The sequence below is a fragment of the Phacochoerus africanus genome, chromosome 2, assembly GCF_016906955.1.
Source record: "Phacochoerus africanus isolate WHEZ1 chromosome 2, ROS_Pafr_v1, whole genome shotgun sequence".
In the NCBI taxonomy this organism is placed as follows: Eukaryota; Metazoa; Chordata; class Mammalia; order Artiodactyla; family Suidae; genus Phacochoerus; species Phacochoerus africanus.
This window is the reverse complement of record NC_062545.1, coordinates 254,993,122-255,015,568: the sequence shown is the minus strand read 5'-3', so window position 1 is coordinate 255,015,568 and position 22,447 is coordinate 254,993,122. Positions and strand designations below refer to the sequence as shown.

At 36.5% G+C, this 22,447-nt stretch overlaps 1 protein-coding gene across 6 annotated transcripts in view; it reads left to right on the top strand.

Annotated features, from left to right (window-relative positions):
* Nucleotides 1-22,447, top strand: part of PTBP3 (polypyrimidine tract binding protein 3) — a 102,896-nt gene that overhangs the window by 39,344 nt on the left and 41,105 nt on the right. For 4 of the 6 annotated variants that reach the window (XM_047768165.1, XM_047768162.1, XM_047768161.1 and 1 more), the window contains 2 exons: nt 11,177-11,346; nt 15,580-15,726. In XM_047768165.1, the coding sequence (XP_047624121.1) occupies nt 11,177-11,346; nt 15,580-15,726 (317 nt within the window). The remainder of the gene's footprint in view (nt 1-11,176; nt 11,347-15,579; nt 15,727-22,447) is intronic. The other 2 variants (XM_047768164.1, XM_047768163.1) reach the window with 1 other exon arrangement.

Sequence of the window (22,447 nt, the reverse complement as noted above, 5' to 3'; positions counted from 1 at the left end):
GCTATTTCTTGGGCCGCTCCCACGCATATGGAGGGTCCCATGCATATGGAGGGTCCCAGGCTAGCTCAAATTGGAGCTGTAGCCATCGGTCTACACCACAGCCACAGCAATGCGGGATTCGAGCCGCGTCTGCAACCTAAACCACAGCTCACAGCAACGTCGTATCGTCAACCCACTGAGCAAGGCCAGGGACTGAACCCGCAACCTCATGGGTCCTAGTCGGATTCGTTAACCACTGCGCTACGACGGGAACTCCTCATTCCCCATTCTTTACCCACAGAATCTTAGGGATTATGATTTGAACTATATCAATTTATTTGTTAACATGAAATTTGATATTTTTGTGGCATTGTTTTTCCATCTGGGAACATGACACATGAGTCCATGGTTTTATGTTAAAAGATGTTACGTTCTTTGGCGATTATAAAAATGTTTTACACTTTTCTACATAAATCATATGCTTTTCCTCCTAAATTTAAGCACAGGAATGATGGCAGAGACTGTGTATTTTGTACCCCAGTACTTTCTATTTTCTTTAGCAACAGAGCCCTAAGTTTTAACTGGGCACACTGCCATCCAGATTAAATGACTGTTTTTCAGTCTTCCTTATAGCTGGGTGTGGTCATATGATTAAGTGCAAGTGTTACTTCTGGGGCATCTGTGCATGGGTTTTTCCTCCTTTATCGTGGTACCTGTGGGAGTTATAACTTCTATCTATGAGGAAAGTGTTCCAGAAATCTGCCCTTAAATCTTTTGTTGAATATTAAGCCACACATGCCTTACCAGTAGGGGTGGTGTACCAGCTCTAACATAAAGGCTATGCTAAACCCACTCACAGTACTTAAAAACAAGCTGTAAAACAGTTAAGTGATCTGAAAGTAACTTTTAGAAAGGAGACTAGCACTTTAAAAGAATAAAATAAATTCTGGTGCTTGCAATGTTGAGCACTCAATCAAAAATTGCCAGACATGGAAAGAACCACAAAATTGTGACCCATAAGTGGGAGAAAAATCAGTCAACAGAAATAGAGCTAAAAAATGAAAATGGCAGATGATGAAATTAGCATATTTGCACTTTGGAATGGCTGTTAAAAGTACAGGAAAGGATTTAAAGGAAAATAGCATGATAAGGAGAAAATGAAAGATAAAAATCAAGTAGAACTTCTAGAGATAAAATTTAACATCCTTTTAAAAAATCATGGCACGGCTTTAGTAGCATTACTATTCTACAGAAGAAATGATCAGTGAACTTAAGACAGCAATAGAGATTGAAGCACACAGACCCCAAAGAAAAGATTGAAAAAGAAATTAATAGAACCTTAGTAACCTATAGAACAAAATAAACTGCTCTTAACATATGTATAATTAAATTCCAGAAAGAAAGATAGGGGTGGGGAAACAAATCTATCTGATGAAATCGTGACTGAAAATATTCCAGATATGATGGAAACTATAAACCCACTTATCCAGAAAGTTCAGTGAACCACAGGCAGGATAAACACAATCAAAACCACACTAAGTCTCATCATAATCAAATTGCTGAAAACCAGGAATGCAGAACAAATCTTAAAAGTAGCCAGAGGAAAAAGGTTACATTTTATTCAGAGAAACAAAGATAAGAGTAATGAGAGAGTGCTTGCCTGAAACTGCAAACCAAAGGACAGTGGGACAACATCTCTAAAATACTGAAAATAAATCCAAACTGGAATTCTATGTCTAGTTAAAATAGTTTAAAAAAAAAAAGTTAAAATAAAGCCTTCTTTGGAACACACAAGAGCTGAGAGCATTTGTTAGTAATGCTTACATTTTATACAATGGAAAAGGAAATTCCTCAGACTTGAGGAAAATGACATCAGGTGTGCATTGGGTGTACAAAAAGAGATAAATATGTTGAAGTGTGACTTTTAGTCCTCAGTTTTGCTCTTGTTGTTGTTGTTAATTTAATCGAGGTATTCTGGGAAGATGGTGGAGTTAGAAGTACCAGGAGTCTATCTTTCTACCTAAACAACAACTGCACTGGCAGAACCTAACTAATTTGGAACTCTGGAGTCTTTTGAAGGCTTCCAAGTTTCAGGGGCAGACTTGCAAGGTAAATTGTGGTTAATTTTGGTCAATTTGAGCTCTTATCACTGTAGCAGACAACCATTCCTCACCCTCAGTCACATGGCAGGCAGCTGAGGTGAATTCCAGAGCAGGAGCAGGAGCCGGAGCCAGGGTGGACAAAAAGGGCTTTGTCTTTCAACTTTCAGAGGTCTGTGCTCAGATTGCTGATTGCTTTTTCTAATCACATAGTTACAGGCAAAGAGGCAGGTAACCACTGTCCTGTCCTTGCATCTCTCCCTATTGTTGCAAGCCAGCACCCACTGCCACTCCCCCCCCCCCATACCTGTAACTTCAGGGGATTTAAAGGACTGGTGCTTTCCACTCCCTCCTTCCCTTCATTTTTCCTCCACCTCCCCATCCTTTTGGAAGCCAGAGATTGAAGACGAGGACATTAAAAAAAACAACTCTATCTACAGGGAAAATAAGAAAGTGATTGTACATGCCCAGGAAAAGACTCAAAAAACCCTGAGAAGAACTTCAGTTTACACCTCAAGCTGATCCTTGGCATAGAGACAGTCTAGAACAATCAGAAAAACAATCGAAATAGTAATACAAACCAGAAAACCTTGAGAAAGTGAAAGAGTCTAATTTCCAGTTACCATATCCCCAAATTTAATGAAAAACATGACTATAGGCATCCAAGAAGCTTAGTGAACTCCAGGTAAGATGAATTCATTGAGACAACATTTATAATCAAACTTTTGAAAGTCAGAGACAAAGAGAGAATGCTGAAAACTGCAAGAATCAACTCATTCACATACAAGGGACTCTCAATAAGCATATGAGTGTATTTCTCTTTAGGAACTTTGTCCAGAAGTCATTGGGCCAATATATTCAAAGTGCTAAAAAATAAAACTGTCAACCCAGTATCCTATATTTGGTAAATCTGTCCGTCAAAAAAGTAGAGAAATTATGACATTCCCAGATGAGCAGAACCTGAAGGAGTTTGTTATCACTAGATCTGCCCTGCAAGAAATACTCAAAGGATTCCTTTAGGGTGAAATGAAAGGACACTAGACAGTAACTCGAAGTCATATGGAGAAATAAAAATCTCAGTGAAGGCCATTATAAAAGCCGATACTATTCTAACAGTGGTTTGAAACCACTTTTTGTCTTCTGCAGATTTAAGGGACTGATACATTTTAAAAAAATTGCTAATCTGAAAGCTACCAAGTAACTTGGTTTGTAACTCCGCATTTTGCTTTCTACATAATTTAGGAGACTAATGCATTTTAAAGAATTGTTAGTTTGTGTTTCTGGGCACACATTGTTTAAAGATGTAGTTTTGTGATAACTGAAAGGGGTGGGGACAGAGCTGGAAAGGAGCAGTTTTTGTGTGTTCTTGAAGGTAAGCTGTTCTAAATTCAAATCAGAGTCTTGTAACTTTAGGATGTTAAATGTAATCCCCATGGTAACCACAAAGAAAATAGCTATAGAATATTCACAAAAGGAAATGAGAACAAATACTTAGTCAGAATCTTAGAGACAGGGAGTAGAATAGTGGTTGCCAGGGACTGGAAGAAGTGGGGAACGGGGAGTTACTGTTTAATGGGTATAGGGTTTGAGTTTTACAAGGTGAAAAGTATTACGGAGATGGATGGTAGTGATAGTTGTACATTACGAATATATTTGACACTGCTGAATCCTGCATTTTAAAATGGTTAAGATAGTGAATTTTATGAGCATTATACCCCAGTAAAAACATTTTTTTTTTTTTTTTGTAAAGTATGGAGTCCTCTCTGTGGAAAGCTCTATAAGATACAATAAATGAATAAAACAAGATGCAAAAAGAAAAAAGATAACTCTCTCTAAAGCAAGATAACATTGATGTATTTGGGGGGGGGGGTTATACCATGTATGAAAAGTAAAATATGTGGCAGTAACACAAAGGGTATGATAAGGGAAATAGACATATACTTTGAAAAGTTCTTACATTATATCTAGGTATTATTTTAAGGTAGACTGTGTTAAGTTAAAGATGCTTTTTTTTTTTTTTTGGGTCTTTTTGCCGTTTCTTGGGCCGCTGCTGCGGCATATGGAGGTTCCCAGACTAGGGGTCCAATCAGAGCTGTAGCCGCCAGCCTACACCAGAGCCATGTCTGCGACCTACACCACAGCTCATGGCAACGCCGGATCCTTAACCCACTGAGTGAGGCCAGGGATCGAACCCGCAACCTCATGGTTCCTAGTTGGATTCGTTAACCACTGAGCCATGACAGGAACTCCAAGATGCTTCTTATTGATTTAACTCCAGACCAGTCACTTTAAAAAAGTAAACAAAAAAGTAAAGATTACAGTTAAAAAGCAGAGATCATTGCCATTTATGTGTATATTATGTGCCTTTTGTGTGTGACATTATGTTTTCTTGATAAATTGATCTCTTTATCATTATGAAATGACTATTCCTGGTTATATTCCTTTTCCTAAAGTCTAACTTTGTTTGATATTAGTATAACCACTCCAGCTTTCCTATGATTAGTTTTGACAAATTTATCTTTTTCCATCTTTTTATTTTCACCTGAGATTTTATATTTTAAGTGGATTTCTTATTCCCAATATATAATTCATCTTTGCTTTTATCCAGACTGATTATCTCGGCCTTTCAGTTGGACTATTTATGCCATTTTCACTTAATATAGTTATTGATGTGGTTGAATTTTATTCTGTCTTCTTGCTATTTGTTTTCTGTCTTTTGTATTCTTGGTTTCATCTTTGTTTCCTGTAGATTTTTTTGTATATGTTTTATTATTTATTAATTTGTATTCTATTTATATTTCTTGATAAATATGTATAGTGAATATATATGTATTCACATAATTAAAAAAGTTCAGACTATAAAGTAAAACTAACACAGCTTAACAGAGAAAACAGACAAATCCACCACTATGGCTAGAGATTTCAACACTCTTCTCTCAGTAATTGATGGTATAGTTGATAAAAATCAGTAAGCATACAGAACAGGGGTCAGCAAACTCTGGCCTAAAGACTAGATACATTCTGTTGCCCACTTTCGTTTTGCCATGAGCTAAGACTGATTTTTACATTTCTTCTTGACAAACACAAAGAATATTTTGTGATGTGTAAAATTTAAATGAAATTAAATTTCAGTGTCCATACATAAAATTTTATTTGAACATAGTCATGCTCACTTATTTACATGTTACCTATGGCCACTCTCAGGTTGCAGCTACAGAGGTGAATAGTTGTGTCAGAGCCTGAATGGCCCACAAAGTCTCAAAAATTTATGTCAACCTTTAGAAGTTTGTAAATTCCGTAATACAGAAGTTTTCAACACTATCAATCAGCTTGACCTTGTTGACATATGGAACAGTCCCCAACTCTATCAGAATACGTATTCTTTTCAAGTTCCCATGAAATGGTTAGTAAGGTAGAGTGTATGCTGAGTACTTAAACAAGTCTTAGCAAATGTGAATGTATTAAAATTATGCATTAGAATTATATTAGAAATTTTAAAAAACATGATCCTCAGTTATTTGGGGGAAGTACCCAGTTCTTTAGGAAAAGCAAGTAACACTTAATCCATGGGTCGCATAAGAAGTCACAAGGTAAATTAGAAGATATTTTAAAGTGAATTAAACTGGAATTCCCTGGTGGCTCAGTGGGTTGAGGATCTGGCGTTGTCACTGTTGTGGCTCTGGTCACTGCTGTGGTGTGGGTTTGATCTCTAGCCCAGGAACTTCTGCATGCTGTGAACACGGCTAAAACACCAAATACATAAATAAATAAAATGAGAACACAGCTTACTGAAGTGTGTAGGGTTCCGCTAGAGCCACTCTTGGAAGGAAATTTACAGCTTTTAATGTTTTATTAGAAAAGAAAAAAAAGTCTAAAATGAATGATCTAAGCTTCTAAGTGTAGCATAAAAGAGCAAGTTAAACCCCAAGTAAATACAAGAAAATATTAAATATGAAAGCAAAAGCTAATAACATAGGAAATGAGAAGAATTAATTAAATCAATAGCTGTTTTTTAATAGATCAATAAAATTAATAAACACCTAGACAAGAAAAGAAGATAGAAACTACCAACGTCAAGAATGATCCTGTAGACATTAAAAGGATATTGTTATGGACTGAATGATGGTGTGCCTCCTCCCCAAATTCATATGTTTAAGCCCTAACTCCCAGAGTGATGGTGTTTGGAGATCTGGGGACTTTGGAGTGGGGACTCTCATGATGGAATTAATGTCTTTGTAGGAAGAGTTATCAGAGAGCTTGCTTTTTTCCCTTCATCTCTGCCATGTGAGGACACTCTAAGCCAGGAAGAGTCCTCACTAGAGTGACCATGCTGACCCTTGAATTTGGACTTCTAGTCTCCAGAGCTATGATTTTATTGTTAGAACCACCTTGTCTGTCATCTTTATTATGGTATCCTGAGTAGGCTAAGATAGATATCAACTGAATATTATGAACAATTTCAAGACAGATTTGACAGTTTAGATGAAGTAGACAGCTTCCTTGAAAAAACTTAGGTACAAGAGGAATGGAAAACCTAAATACCTATTTTAAAAATCAAATTGATATTTAAAAAGTCCAGGTTTGGAGTTCCTGCTGTGGCACAGGAGTTTGGGTGTCAGACTGCAGCAGCTCAGGTCACCCTGGTGGTATGGGTTTGGTCTTCATCCTGGCACGGTAGGTTGGAGGATCTGGCGTTGCCACAGCTGTGACATTGGTTGCAGCTTTGGCTTGGATTCAGTCCCTAGTCTGGGAACTTTCATGTGCTGCAGGTATAGCCATTAAAAAAACAAAAAAACAAAAAACAGAAACCTAGGTTCAGTGGGATTTTTGGTAGTCATATTGGTCATTTGCCAAAGGTTGTCTGCGTTTAAAATGCAGGTAGATGTAACTCTAGATGTACCTAATAAAGTTGAATTTTTTAAAAGACCCATATTTCTAGGATAGTTTTTCTGGTAGATCCCTTCAGTTTTGAGGTGGGACTATAGGAATTTTTTAAAAGCCTCTTCCACTTATCTCTTTGGAAAGTGATTTTTTTTTTTTTTTTTGGCCACACTTGTGGCATGCAGAAGTTCCTGGGCCAGGGATTGAACCCCTGCACAGCAGTGACAATGCTGAATCCTTAACTCCTAGGCCACCAGGGAACTCCTGGGACATGAGAAATATGTAATAGGCATTTAGGAGTTTTCATTATATTGTTAAAAAAATACAAGTTTTATGTAAGCTAAGTATTTAGAATGCTTATTTTCTTTTTAAAAATTTTTTTATTATAGTTGATTTACAATGTTCTATCAATTTCTGCTGTACAGCAAAGTGACCCAGTTATACATATACACACATCCTTTTTTTTCACATTGTCCTCTATCATGCTCCATCACAAGTGATCTGATATTTTTCCTTGGACTATACAGCAGGATCTCATTGCTCATCCATTCCAGATGCAGTAGTTTGCAACTACTAACCCCAAACTTCCAGTCCCTCCCACTCCCTCCCTCTCCCTCTTGACAGCCACAAATCTGTTTCCATGTCCATGAGTTTGTTTCTTTTCTGTAGATAGGTTCACTTGTGCCATATATTAGATTCCAGATATAAGTGATATCATATGGTATTTGTCTTTCTCCTTCTGACTTACTTCACTTAGTAAGGGAATCTGTAGCTGCATCCATGTTGCTGCAAAATGGCATTATTTTGTTCTTTTTTATGGCTGAGTAGTAGTCCAGAAATTTACTGGAATGCTTATTTTCATGATAAAATTTTTGGAAAATCCATAGTATATCCTTTTGTAAAATAATTCATCCATGTTTTGTATTCATTGCATTAGCATTTCCTCATTCCTTTTTTATTAAATTATGATTCCATATGATTGCTTATATATACTTTCCATCTTCAGATTATTGTATTTATCCACTATATATTAGATATAACCTTTTTTGGGTCATGTAAGTGAGTAGTCCTTAGATTTTTAGATTTCATATAGTAATAAAATTTTAAGTTAATTTTGAACAATGTGTGAATTTTACAAAGTAAGTACATCAAGGGATAAAAGTCACCGCTGTATACAGTCATCATTTTAACACCATAAAAGTAGAAAGAACATAACTTGCAGGTAAAAACAGGCCCTCTTAAGAAAATCTAGCCAGAAATTATTGATCACTTTGTACTAGGCATTACACCTAATATTTAAATGTTACCTAATTTAATTTTCCAAATACTCATCTAACATTTTCTAAATAATGTTATTTTACACACTTTATAGGAGAAAAATCTGAGGCTCAGTTATGTCAGGTAGCTTGCCCAGAACAGGATGTCTGATTTCAGAGCCCATGTTCTTAGCATAGCATAGGTACTTTTATAATGCCGAATAATTTAACAACCTAAAATGGTGATTTGTTTGCATGTTTTTTGATGAAAATTTGTCAAGATAAGTCTTTATTTTTATTTGATGGTACAATGCAAACTCAAATAGCTTATGTAGGTGTTCCTTTTTTCTCACATGTAGTTTTGTGGAGATTATGAATACCTCAGTTAAAGAAGCAATCTTCTTAATGTTCATTCATTTTGAAATATTTCAGGTGAACTGATAAAAAACCTTTTGCCCTTAGGATATTTTTCTAGTCTTTAACACCTGTTGGGGTTAAGAACACACAAGGCAAGTGGTGTTATCTAGCCTTGTAGGCTCACAGGGAAGTGCAAAAAAGCACTTCCTGCTTGGCTTTCACTCCTGTCCAGGAGATGGATGTTTGGTGTTTAATCTCATGGAAGTCTTATCATTATAATCTTCATATAAACCTGCACATATGCTGAAAATTTATTGTCATTGTCAAGTTGCTTACTTTTTTTGTAGGAATGGTTAAGTCTCCTGGAGATTTTTGTGGTTAAAAAAAAAAAATTACCGAGAGTTCCCATGTGGCTCAGTGGTTAATGAACCTGACTGGCATCCGTGAGGACACAGGTTTGATCCCTGGCCTCGCTCAGTGGGTTAAGGATCTGGCGTTGCCATGAACTGTGGTGTAGTTCGCAGACGTGGCTTGGATCCTGCGTTCCTGTGGCTGTGGCGTAGCAGGCGGGTACAACTCCGATTCAACCCCCAGCCTGGGAACTTCCATATGCCTCAGGTGTGGCCCTTAAAAAAAGACCAAAAAAAAAAAATTACTTTTAAACTTTAGTTTGAGGAGTTCCCTGGTGGCTCAGCAGGTGAAGGATCCTGCATTGTCACTGCTGTGGATTGGGTCACTGCTGTGGGACTAGTTCTATTCCTGGCTGGGTAATTTCCACATGCTGTGCACACAGCCAAAACAAACAAACAAAAAACTTTAGTTTGAATAATGCTTCTTTCACTTGCTAGTGTGTTTAAAATTTATTTAATCTTTCAACCTCTCTTCATCTGTTGAAGTTAATAAGATTTAACTTAATATATTTTTATGTGTCAACTCATTGAGGCAGTATAAGTGAAAATGGTATGAAAACTAGGAACTGATGGATATTTTAGGTAGTTGGAAGCCTGTCAGGGTTTTTAGAGCAGGATAGTGATAACATACATATAGGTGGATATGATGTTGGATCTGAGTGGAAGAGGAGGGGGAGTGGGACTAGAAGAAGGGAGAGTAGAAGGGGACAAGATCAGAGGTGAAGTTGGTGACCTTGAGAGTGGAGATGAAAATGGAATCAGTCATTTTGGAGGGAAAAATCAATATTTCATAGTAATCAGTGAGAAACGAGAAGGAACCTCTTGCCTTGTCAGATTAATTTCCAATACACATTTTCCTTTTATTTTTCACAGTCTGTCCTAGGCATTTGGTATATACAGGCACAGGCCTATGAGGTCTTCTAGGGGAATTGATAGTCTTTGGGTCTGGGTAGGATGCTGCCTGCATTCATGGATGTAGATGGTTTTGGTATTAAGTCAGCCTATTTACATGTAAGCAAGTTGAGTTCTGTGTCACAGATGTAAATACAGAATATTGCCATATAATATTTATGTGGTCCTCATGAAATTTGTTTACTTAGGATCACAGACATCTGATTTTAAATTTCCATTAGTATGTAGAAAAATGATCATTTTATGCATTTGGAAAGATTATATTTTTCTCCTAATAGGGCTAACCATGTTGTTTAGTATTTAACAAAACAACACAGTCGTGAAACTTTCAGCTTTCAGATAATTTGCATTCAGTCTTACATGATACTATTTCTGGGGAAAAAAACATTTTTGTACCTTATGTACATAAATTTGAGTACTTGTTACAGGCTTGTCAGTTCTAGTTACCGTCAGTGTTAAAACAGGCTTTAAGTAAAATTTGGCATAATAGATTTATTTTACATCAGTGGTTCTCAAACTTCAGGTTGCCTCAGAATCATATGGAAAGCTTGTTAAAACACAGGTTGCTGGATTATTTCTGATTCAGTAGCTCTGAGATATGACTAAAAATTTGTATTTCCAACAAGATGATGTTTATGTTAGGAACTTCTGTTATAAAGGAATAAGATTATCCTAGGAAACTACAATTTAGCTTCTAAAAATAGTTGTAAAAATAAATTGGCAAAAATTATATGATGCTTAAGAAATAAACCTATTTTCATAAACATACATCTCAAATTCAGATCCTCATAGAGTGTGATAAATGCGAAATTTTTTACTATAGTCTTTCCTAAATGATGTTATTTATTTAATTAGTAATAAGACAAATAAGGAAAATACCTCTTAAAATACATTGAAGATAATTATAAATACTGTTTTCTATTCACAATAAATAGTTGACTATTTACAGGTTTTTCGATACCTCTAAATATGTAAATCATTTATCCATCACTTTTCCTTGAAGTTAAAAATCAGAGTTCAGTTTTTTCCTTTTTTAAAAGTTTTATTGAGGTATAGTTGATTTACAATGTAGAGTTCAGTTTTTTTCAGTAAAAAACCAGAAAACCTATTCATTGAAAGGTGGATGATTTTGTTTTCCACTGTCTTCATTTCTTCCCCAAGAGCCCCATAATTCCCAGAAACCTGAATCTTAGAAAGGTCAAATGTAATGCTGTGGTTAATGTAATATGGCAGTCGGCCCAAATTAGTTTTAGTAATTTTTAAAAATTTTTATATTTTTTAGCTAATGGGAATGACAACAAGAAATTTAAAGGAGATAGACCTCCCTGTTCGCCTTCCCGTGTTCTCCATCTTCGAAAAATTCCAAGTGATGTCACCGAAGCAGAGGTCATATCATTAGGTCTACCATTTGGCAAAGTAACTAATCTTTTGATGTTGAAAGGAAAAAGCCAGGTATGTAATTTTTAAAGATTGACCCACAATTATTATCTCTGGGTATTAGTGTTAACAGTAATTTTTATTTTCTTGAACTTGCCTGTATTTTCTAAATTTCATTCTATTTACATAAAGCAGTTTTTATTTTTTAAAATTGGTTTATTTTTGGGGGTTATGCCCACAACATGCACAAGATCCTGGGCCAGGGGTCAAACCTGTGCCACAGCAGTAACCTGAGCCACAGCAGTGACAATACCAGATCCTTAACTGCTAGGCCACTAGGAAACTCCCAATAGAATTTTTTTTTAATGACAGGAAGCAACAACAACAAAATATTATTACAGGAAATAGTTCTCTCTTATTTATTGACTTGTTAACAAACATTTGTATTCTTAATTACAAAAGGGTTTATGAAAATATCCAGTGATTATCAGAAGACCCTGACAGAGGAGAGGATGTAAATTATACCTCATTTAGGAAAGTAAAGGACATTTAAGTTTTAAAAGATCTATTTAGAAATGTTTAGGAGTTCCCGTTGTGGCGCAGTGGTTAACGAATCCGACTAGGAACCATGAGGTTGCGGGTTCGATCCCTGCCCTTGCTCAGTGGGTTAACGATCCGGCGTTGCCGTGAGCTGTGGTGTAGGTTGCAGACGCGGCTCGGATCTAGCATTGCTGTGGCTCTGGCGTAGGCTGGTGGCTACAGCTCTGATTGGACCCCTAGCCTGGGAATCTCCATATGCCGTGGGAGCGGCCCAAGAAATAGCAAAAAAGATAAATAAAATAAAAAATAAATAAAATAAAATAAAAAAATAAAATAAATAAAATAAAAAATAAATAAAATAAAATAGAAATGTTTAGTATATTGTAGTTGTAGAATTAAGTAGTTTCTTTAGCAATTTGAAAGAGATTGTAAGAAGTTCTTCATTTCAGGATTTTTTTTTTTTTTTTTTTTTAATGGCTGCCCCTGGGGCATATGGAAATTCCTGGGCTAGGGGTTGAATCAGAGCTGCAGCTGCGCAGCCACAGCAGTGCCAGATCCGAGCCGCATCTGTGACTTATACTGCAGCTTGTGGCAGTGCCAGGTCCTTAACCTGCTGAGCAAAGCCAGGGATTGAACCTTCATCCTCATTGACACTATGTCGGGTTCTTAACCCCCTGAGCCACGACAGGAACTCCTTCATTTCAGGATTTAATAGGTCTTTCTTAAGATAAGGCAACTTGCTTTTGTGGTGACTGTAACAAAAAATACTTGTCATATTGATTTGAACAATCATGTGCTTTCTTGTCCCAACTCTGACCCCACTGGGAGAAATTCTTCATTTCTTTCCTAGTGTTTGGTTGTCCTGAGAATCTTTTACACTTGGCATCCGATGAACGAAAAGGACAACAAATCTGGGTCCTCGACATTTTTGTAGTACATTGTGATAAGTCACTATAAATAAGTTAAAGAAGCATTATAAATGTACTTTTCATAACTAATTTTAAGGAACATAAATATGTTTATAAGTAAATAGATTGACATTGGACATGAAAGAGATTGGATAATAATGTGTAATTCAGACCCCTGTCTTTAGTAAACTGCTTAATTAACATCCCTGTTTAAATCACGAGGTTATTAGGAGTTCCCTTTGTGGCGCAGTGGTTAACGAATCCGACTAGGAACCATGAGGTTGCGGGTCCAATCCCTGCCCTTGCTCAGTGGGTTAAGGATCCGGCATTGCTGTGAGCTGTGGTGTGGGTCGCAGATGCGGCTGGGATCCCTCGTGGCTGTGGCTGTGGTGTAGGCCGGTGGCTACAGCTCCGATTCGACCCCTAGCCTGGGAACCTCCATATGCTGCGGGAGTGGCTCTAGAAAAGGCAAAAAGACAAAAAAAAAAAAACCAAAAAAACCACACACACGCAAAAAAAACCAATCAATCAGTCAATCACATGAGGTTATTAGGAACTGGAGAAGTTAAATAACAGGGCTTAGTTGTGTTAACCTATTTACCTTTACATCGTTTGCAGATAGTGCCGCACTTGGATCTTTATTTTATCACAGATAACACTATTAAGAATAGTATGGTTTGCACAGTTTGAAAAGAGCCAACATAGCCATGTCTAATGGCTGTGAAATGTCTAACAGCCATGTGTTATGTACGTTGTCATGTTTCATGTAGCATACCCCGTATGTCAAATAGCTATGAGAGGCAGCAGGCAACGTCACAATTTCCTTTGTCCCTACTCTTGGTTCTAGGTTTATATTTACCTGTAGTGCTAATTGACTGGTAAATTGCTTGTCTTTTATCATAACTCCTGTTTGGAGAATATCTTGTTAGTAATATTCTTCAGCAAGAGATTGCGATGTGAGTCACTAGTGGTACTTGGTACTTGTAAGCATCTTTCCTGTGGTTCTTAGAGGTGGAATGTTGAAGGCAGAGCAAGAGTTATTTTCCCCAGCCTTTCTGTGGTTAATGACTTGGGGTTTTCTCTCCATCTTAACATTAGGAAAATTGATCTCTTTAACTGGATCCTTTGGGAAAACATAAATAATTCTTTTATTGGACTCCATGTGGAAAAACTTATTTTTGTATGTGAATTTTTGGTTGTTTATGCATTTGGGAAATTTTTCCTATGAACAAGAATCACATATCCTAAAGACATTGTTTAGCTTTCCTTTGTGTGACTGATGTTAGACATTGTGGGAGTATTAACATTTAGTAAGGCCTTTGAAGAAAGGGACTCTCCCTATAGAGTGAATATTAGAATGCAGTTTAAAAATAATTTGTTGAAAAGATGATTAAAAATCAGATAAGAAGTATTTCCATAGCTATTTTTGTTACCTTGGTCATTTTTATTCACTTCTTATAGAAATGTTAGAAAAAGTATATAACTGATACAATTGGATAGCTGCTTTAAAGTGTGTCATGGACATTTATACCTTTGAGATAGTGTAACTCAAAGTCTGTTCTGTTCCTCAAAGACAGTAGAATTTTATTTTATTTATTTTTTGTGGATTGATTAATTAATGGTATTTGATCCACTCTGTTGTGGCAACACATCACTACTTCATAGAATATTATTAGTCCAATTAATTGATTCAGTTGTGACATTTGATTGATACAGTTAAGCATCATATTTGACATTTGTTAATATCTTCTACTGAAAGAAAAATATCCCTTTACTGGAATATTTGACAAATGAAAATACTTGACAAGTAAGTTAACTCTAAACAAAGAGATAGTGTGATTTGACTGATGGCTAGTTACCATTTCCCGTGTTGAATAAGTTTTGTTGTTAATACATATATATTTCATGAATAAATTGTAGATGTTTCATACATAATTTGAGATAGTTGCTATTTAAATGCTTTGTAGTAGTAAAAGAGAATTGAATTGTCTAACTAGAGATTTTGCTTTGCTTTGGGTCAGGGGTTCTTCCTGCATTTTAAGTTGAAGATGTTCTTACAGGTAGTTCTGAGAGTTCAGAATAATTAGTATATGTCTATATTTTATTTTCTTAACCATTAAGATAGGGTGGCAAAACCTGCCACTCTAAAGCTCTGTAGTATCCTATTCCTGTAACAGAAGTTAACAAGAGTCATGACAGCTGGGAGAGGCCATGTGCAGAGTAAGACATAAATCCCAAGGAGCTTCTTCGGTCACAGTTCTTATTGTGTTAGTCTCTAAATAGCTAATATTAGTGCAGTGATTGCAGATATCCAAACTAGGTCACTTGAATGACTCAAATCAATATTGACTTAATGTAGGAAGTTCTCCCATTTTGCTAATTTGTTCAGTTGAGCCTTTGCACCTGAATGTTCTAATTGTATTCATAAATGGCTGTTTCATAAAAAAGGTAAAGGAGAACAAATCACCATGCTTCATCTCAGAATTTTTTAGGAAGAACTAGTAAATCTCAGTCTGTGAAAGTGTCTATTTACTGGAACGATGCATACATTAATTTTTGCCTTTTCAGTTACTTCTAGATTTTAGAAGAAACAGAACTAAGAAGAAAACTGAAAACCTCCATAAAATAATCAGTTGGCAACTTCCCAATCCCAAATCTTTATTGAGCCCAACTTTTTTCAAATATGTTTTCAATTACTATCCATGATAACACTTTGAAACAAAAGTCTTTTCATCCCCTTGGGGGCAATGTGATTTCAGTTGAGAATGCAGGAGTTTAGAGCAAGCTAGAATGACAAAGTAGTTCTTAGTTGCCTTTTAAAAACATGAGCTTTCACTTTACTTTTTTGTGTTTATTGCAGGCTTTCTTAGAAATGGCTTCTGAGGAAGCTGCCGTTACTATGGTGAATTATTACACTCCGGTTACACCTCACCTTCGAAGCCAGCCTGTTTTTATTCAGTATTCCAATCACAGAGAACTTAAGACTGACAATCTACCTAATCAAGCTGTAAGTATTTAAAGGCATTAAAAAAAACAGTTATAAGAAACAGCTTTCTGTTCTTCAGAGGAAAAAATCATGTTTTTCTTCATTTTTGATGCTGTATTAGTAAAATGTACTTTCTTTTGTAAAGGCTTAAGAGTAAGAAAGCAGTGCCATTTAGAAATATGTTTGAATATTTAGTATTAGGAATGGCAGACACTTAGTTTTCCTTTGAACCTGTTTTCATGAGGGAAAAATTTTTTTATATCTCTCAAAAATCTCAGATATAAAAGAAACTATAGAAGTCTTCTTTTTTACAGAATATATAATGTTTGTCTCTGTAATTAGAAGTCAATCCCTTCTTGTTACAGAATATATAATAGGAGTTCTTGTGGTGCAGTGAGTTAAAAGGATCCAGCGTTGCCACTGCAGTGGCTTGGGTTGCTGCTGTGACTCAGGTTTGATCCCTGGCCTGGGAACTCCCATATGCCACAGGCAAGGCAAGGCAAAACAAAACAAAACAAAAAGACTGTATAACAAAGACATTAAGAAGTTGAGGAAGATGAGCGATGGGAGTTCTCTTTTGTGGCACAGTGGAAATGAATCCGACTGGTATCCATGAAGATGCGGGTTCGATCCCTGGCCTTACTCAGTGGATTAAGGATCTGGCATTGCTGTGAGCTGTGGTTCAGATCCCGTGTTGCTGTGGCAGTGGTGTAGGCCGGCAGTTACAACTCCGTTTCAACTCCTAGCCTGGGAACATCCATCTGCCACAGGTGCGGCCCTAAAAAGTGAAAAGAATTAAAAGAGGTTGAGTGATGCTTCTATTGTGACATTATCAACTCAACTTAAGATATTAATAAGAATTTGTATAGGTATGTTCATGAAAGGCTTTTGTTTCTCCTAGATGAGTAAGGAGTAAAGAATATGAACATTCCTTATACCTCATTTCCAGATGTTATTTTGATACAGTTCATGTTGAAATTTTTGTGTCTCTCCAGATTAATTTTTAAGTAGTTAAAATAGTAATTTGAAGTAACTTCAGGGTGGGAAAAATTTATCTGCAAAGCAAGAACATTTTAAGAAAGATATTTTTTTATTATGTTAAGAGCATTGTTTGGCCCCTCTCCTCTTGCTCTAGGTGAAAGAACTCCTTCAGCTTTGATTCTGTGTTGAAAGTCATTATAAGGCAAACTGCTGAATTAAGAGTTTTCCACATTTTCAAAAACAGTGACATTTCCTGTGCATGATCCTTAACTTGTTCTAAGAGATAATAATGGCATATAATAAATTATATAAACTTAGAGTAAATGAAGTGTTGGATATTTTTTAATAGTATAAAAATTTTTAAATGAAACTTGCTTTGTAAATAGGATGCATGCTCATGGTAAATCATCGAAACAATCCAGAAAAATAAAAAATAAAAAACAATCCACTCACTCAAATATAACTAATATTTTGCTAACATTTTACTTTGTACAACTTCTCTATTCAGGTTACTGTCTATGTATATAATTTTACCAACAGAATCCTAGTATTTTGAAAGCTCTTGTTTTTTCTCTACAATATGTCATGGGCATTGTTTCATGACAGCAAATATAGAATTCATAATTTTTTTACTTCATAATTTTTAGTTTTTTACTTTTATTTTTTTAAAATTTTATTTTATTTTTATGGCCACACCCATGGCACATGGAAGTTCCCAGGCTAGGAATTGAATCAGAGCTGCAGCTGCAGGCCTACACCACAGCCACAGCAATGCTGGATCCTTAGCCCAATGAGCAAGGCCGGGGATTGAGCCTGCATCCTCACAGACACTGTGTCAGGTTCTTAACCCGTATAGCCAAAATGGGAACTCCTTTTTAAATTATTACCACTTCATAATTTTTAACTGACTGTATAATACTCACTTCAAAAGGACAGCCATGATTTATCCAGTTTCTTATGAATAGACATTGAGATTATTTGCAGTTTTATACCTTTGCAAATAGTACTGTAACAACATTCTTATGTATCTCAGCACACTTGCAACATTATTTTAATATTTTATGTTTCTGGCAACAAAATTGCTGGGACTAATAGGCCAATGCATGATTTATGCTTTGATATACATTGCACAATTGCTTTCTGAAAAGATTATTTGCTGACTTATAATGCCACTGATAATATATGAGAAAGCAGTTTTCCGGTCTATCTTTGTCAGTCTTTGTTAATATGATAGGTGATGAATTATATCTTGTTATTTACTAACTTGTGAAGTATTTATGGTGATTTCTGCTAATGCAGTTTTTCTCAAATTTTTAAAATTGTGGTAAAATATATATATAACAAAATTTGCCATTTTAGCCATTTTTCAGTGTACAGTTCAATGGCATTAAATACATTCACATTGTGCAGCCCATCACCACCATCCATCTCCAGAACTTTTTCATCTTCCCAAACTGAAACTCTGTACCCATTAAAGACTAACGCCTCTTTTCCCCCTACCCCTCCCATAGCAACCACTATTCTACTTTCCATCTCTGAGTTTTGTCTGCGAATGCATTTTTAAAAATATTTTTATATAGTAGTCAAATCTCTTAAATTATATTACAGTTTCTTACATGGGTACCATACTTATAAAAACCTAGCATAGCAAAATTAAAAAAATTTTTTTTTGCCTGTTTTCTTATACTTTGATGTTTTACTTGTTTTTATTTTAACATTTAAATCTTTTGTTAAGAATATTTTGGGGGAGGGAGTTCCTGTCGTGGTTCAGTGGTTAACGGATCTGACTAGGAACCATGAGGTTGCAGGTTCGATTCCCTGGCCTTGCTCAGTGGGTTAAGGATCCCGCGTTGCTGTGGCTCTGGTGTGGGCCAGTGGCTATGGCTCTGATTTCGACCCCTAGCCTGGGAACCTCCATATGCCAAGGGAGCGGCCCAGGAAATGGTAAAAAGACAAAAGAAAAAAGAAAAAAAGAATATTTGGGGGGAGGGAGTTCCCGTCGTGGTGCAGTGGTTAACGAATCTGACTAGGAACCATGAGGTCGCGGGTTCGACCCCTGCCCTTGCTCAGTGGGTTAACGATACGGCGTTGCCGTGAGCTGTGGTGTAGGTTGCAGACGCGGCTCGGATCTAGCATTGCTGTGGCTCTGGCGTAGGCTGGTGGCCACAGCTCCGATTAGACCCCTAGCCTGGGAACCTCCATATGCCGCCGGAGCGGCCCAAGAAATAGCAAAAAAAAAAAAAAAAAAGAATATTTTGGAGGTGGGAAGTGAGGGTAGGGCTTTTCTCTTTCTTTTACACTAGTGACCAGTTTTTCCTTTGTTGTTTTTGGGTAGCCCATTTATTGTCCATTCTTGTGAAACTTGTCCCTTGTCATATTCTAGTTTTCCTTACGCCAGGCTCTGCCTACTTAAAACATGCATGTATACGCCCGTTAGATATGACCACACATTCTGCTTGCATAACCCCCATCTACCCTGATGTGTGTGCTGCTCACATGGTATGCACTCCATGTCTAATCCGGACTACCTTTTGGGTTTCATTCTGTCCCATTCCTATTTCAGTGTCCCTGTGGCTTAATATATTAGGGCAAGGCCCTATTTACCCTCTTTTTAGAGATTAAACGGATAATATATCTTGTTTATTTCTCAGGGTATATTAGAAGTATTTTGATAAATCCTAGCCCCATGATTGGAATTGGGTTGACTTTTTTTTCGGATTAATTTGAAGATAAGTAACATATTTATATTGTATCTGAGCCTTTTGAGGAGGAAGTTATATTTTATTTGCTATCTTTCAGTAGATTTTAAAATTTTTCTTCGTGTAATGTAAGTCATGCAGTTTTCCATTAGTATGATTCCTAAATATGTTAGTTTAAGTCTTGAAGAAGAAATAAACAATTTAATAAAACTCTTAAGGACTGGATTATTCTAAAGGGAAACAGTGAGAAATCCCAGTTGCTTGGCAACCAAAGCCAGCCCAAATGACCTAGTTTATTCTTAGATAGCCTTGATTTCTTCCTAGTGTCCTTTCCATTTTGTTACTTTTGTCCAAGTTGTTGCATTGATGTTTGATAAAATAGTATTTTTTCTTTTATTCAAATCCTATACCAAAGCTGAAGTCAAAATTGAAGGTATCTGTTTGCTTGTATAAAATGTACAAGATGTTTTTTTAATTCAGACAGCCCCAGGAAGCTGATAAATTACTGTTTATTTCTCTTTCATTCTCTCAATAGCAAGATATCCCAAAACACGCACATAACTTCTTTTCCAGCTTATGGGCATACTTGCCAGAGTCAGGTGGATGTCAGTTAATTTTGTCTCTTGATTTAAGCTAAAATTCAGATTTAAGCTAAAAACTTCAGATCATATTTTGAGGTACAGAATTTGGGAAATGGTTGTATTAATAGCAGTCATTTTTGTATACATGGTTTTTCTTGACTTCATAGATGGAAGTTTATAAATCTACAAAGAGGTAACCTTGGAAAATTTTTTCTAAAAAAATTTCCCTAAAACCTCATCAAACTGAATACTAAGATCTGTGAATTTTATTATATATTCATTTCCATCTCAATTTTAGAAATGTCTTCTTCACATTATGCAGGCATGTTTAAGTTTTACATGAAATATTTTTTCCTCCTCTACCTCAATGAAACATTTGTTGGTTTTTCCATCATACTTACTGCTGTTTTCCTTTACTAGCGCTTAATGTAACCATTCCAGAGGCTTTTTTGCTGAAACACTTAAAAATTATTTCCTGTAATACGAATTCTGCTGCCTTATAAAGTTTAGCATCCGATAAATAGAATTTCTATGTATCTGAAACATCTCTTCATATTGAGAAGACATTTTGGGTTTTTTGCTCAGACTTTTTTGTTGTCCTCAGTGGAGAGTAGGCCTCCAATTTCGTTGTTTTACCTAAATGTCTTTGCCTTATTAAAAATTGAAACTGTGGAGTTACTTATTAAATAAATCTATCTCTTTCTCAGGCTTTTATTGTCAAAAGCACTTTTTGCACGCCTGCTAGACAGAGACCTTTGTACTCAGTGTTCTGTGAAGTATTAATGCAGACTATATTGACAACACTAGAATGATGAGGACAATATATATCATGGCTTCTCATATTTTTCCACTGTAGTAACCCTTATTGCCAAAGAGGAAGGTGCGTAGGAAGAAAAATAGCAACAACAGCAACAGTAACAGTAATATTAGCAGCAGTAAGCGTGTATATAGAATTGTTTAATAAAAAGGATCAATAGAATGGTTTATGGATAGGAAATAAAGTCATTGAGGTTAAGTTTAAGTTGTGCAGGCTTAGTTTTGGTAAGATTAGTCATCCTAATCTAAGAGGAAAAGGAACCATTATGCCACTGAGAGCCTCATTGTGATGATATTTTTTTCCCTAGACATTCTCAAGTTGTGACGTCCACTATGGTAGCTGCTAGCTAAATGTGGTTATATTTAAATTAATTAAAAAATTAAAAATTGAGTTCCTTAGTTGCACTGGGTACATTTTGGGTGCTCACTAGCCACTTCTGGCCAGTGGCTGTCATATTGGATACTATAGATGTGGAACCTTTCCATTATCACAGGCAATTCTGTTTGTACAGCACTGTTTATCTTCCATATCTCTACTTAACCTTTCTTTTGTGTGTGTCTGATACAATTATAATAACTACTTAAATGTTCTTGGCTGCTAATTCTAATTCCTGTGTAAATTCTGGGTCTTTTTTGAACTCCCAACCTCATCATTGCCTATTTAAAAGCTCAAAGTGGAAGTGCAAGCCAGTTTTCAAATTTGAAAGCAGTATAACCCTCTTTTTCAAGTAAAATCTTACTGAGGAGTGCAGTGTAAAATAGATAAACTGCCATGTTTGAAGCTGAATTGGGTTTCTCAGTATTCTGCACATTTGGCTTTATGAGAACACAGGTTTTTTTTTTTGGTTTTTGTTTCTTTTTTTCTTTTTAGGGCTGTACCCGTGGCATATGGAAGTTCCCAGGCCTGGGGTTGAATTGAATCTGCAGCTGCTGGCCTACACCACAGCCACAGCCCTGTACAGCCCTGTGGGATCTGAGCTGTGTCTGCAACCTACACCATAGCTCACAACAACTCTGGATCCTTGATCCACTGAGCAAGGCTAGGGATCGGACCTGAGTCTTCATGGGTACTAGTTGGGTTCATTACTGCAGAGCCACAACAGGAACTCTGAGAACATAGTTTTGGAAGCCAATGATATAAAATATTCGAACAACTCATGTATTATTTTCAAAGATGATTGGAAACTGAACATTTGGCAGTTTGTATATGACTCAGACACATAAAAATTTTTCTATGGGAGTTCCCGTCGTGGCGCAGTGGTTAACGAATCCGACTAGGAACCATGAGGTTGAGGGTTCGGTCCCTGCCCTTGCTCAGTGGGTTAACGATCCGGCGTTGCCGTGAGCTGTGGTGTAGGTTGCAGACGCGGCTCGGATCCCGCGTTGCTGTGGCTCTGGCGTAGGCCGGTGGCTGCAGCTCCGATTGGACCCCTAGCCTGGGAACCTCCATATGCCGCGGGAGCGGCCCAAGAAATAGCAACAACAACAACAACAATAAAAAGACAAAAGACAAAAAAAAAATTTGTATATGACAAAATGCTGTTAGAAGATTAAAATGTGGAGTTCTCGTTGTGGCACAGTGGAAACGAATCCGACTAGGAACTATGAGGTTACAGGTTCGATCACTGGCCTCTCTCAGTGGGTTAAGGATCCGGCATTGCCGAG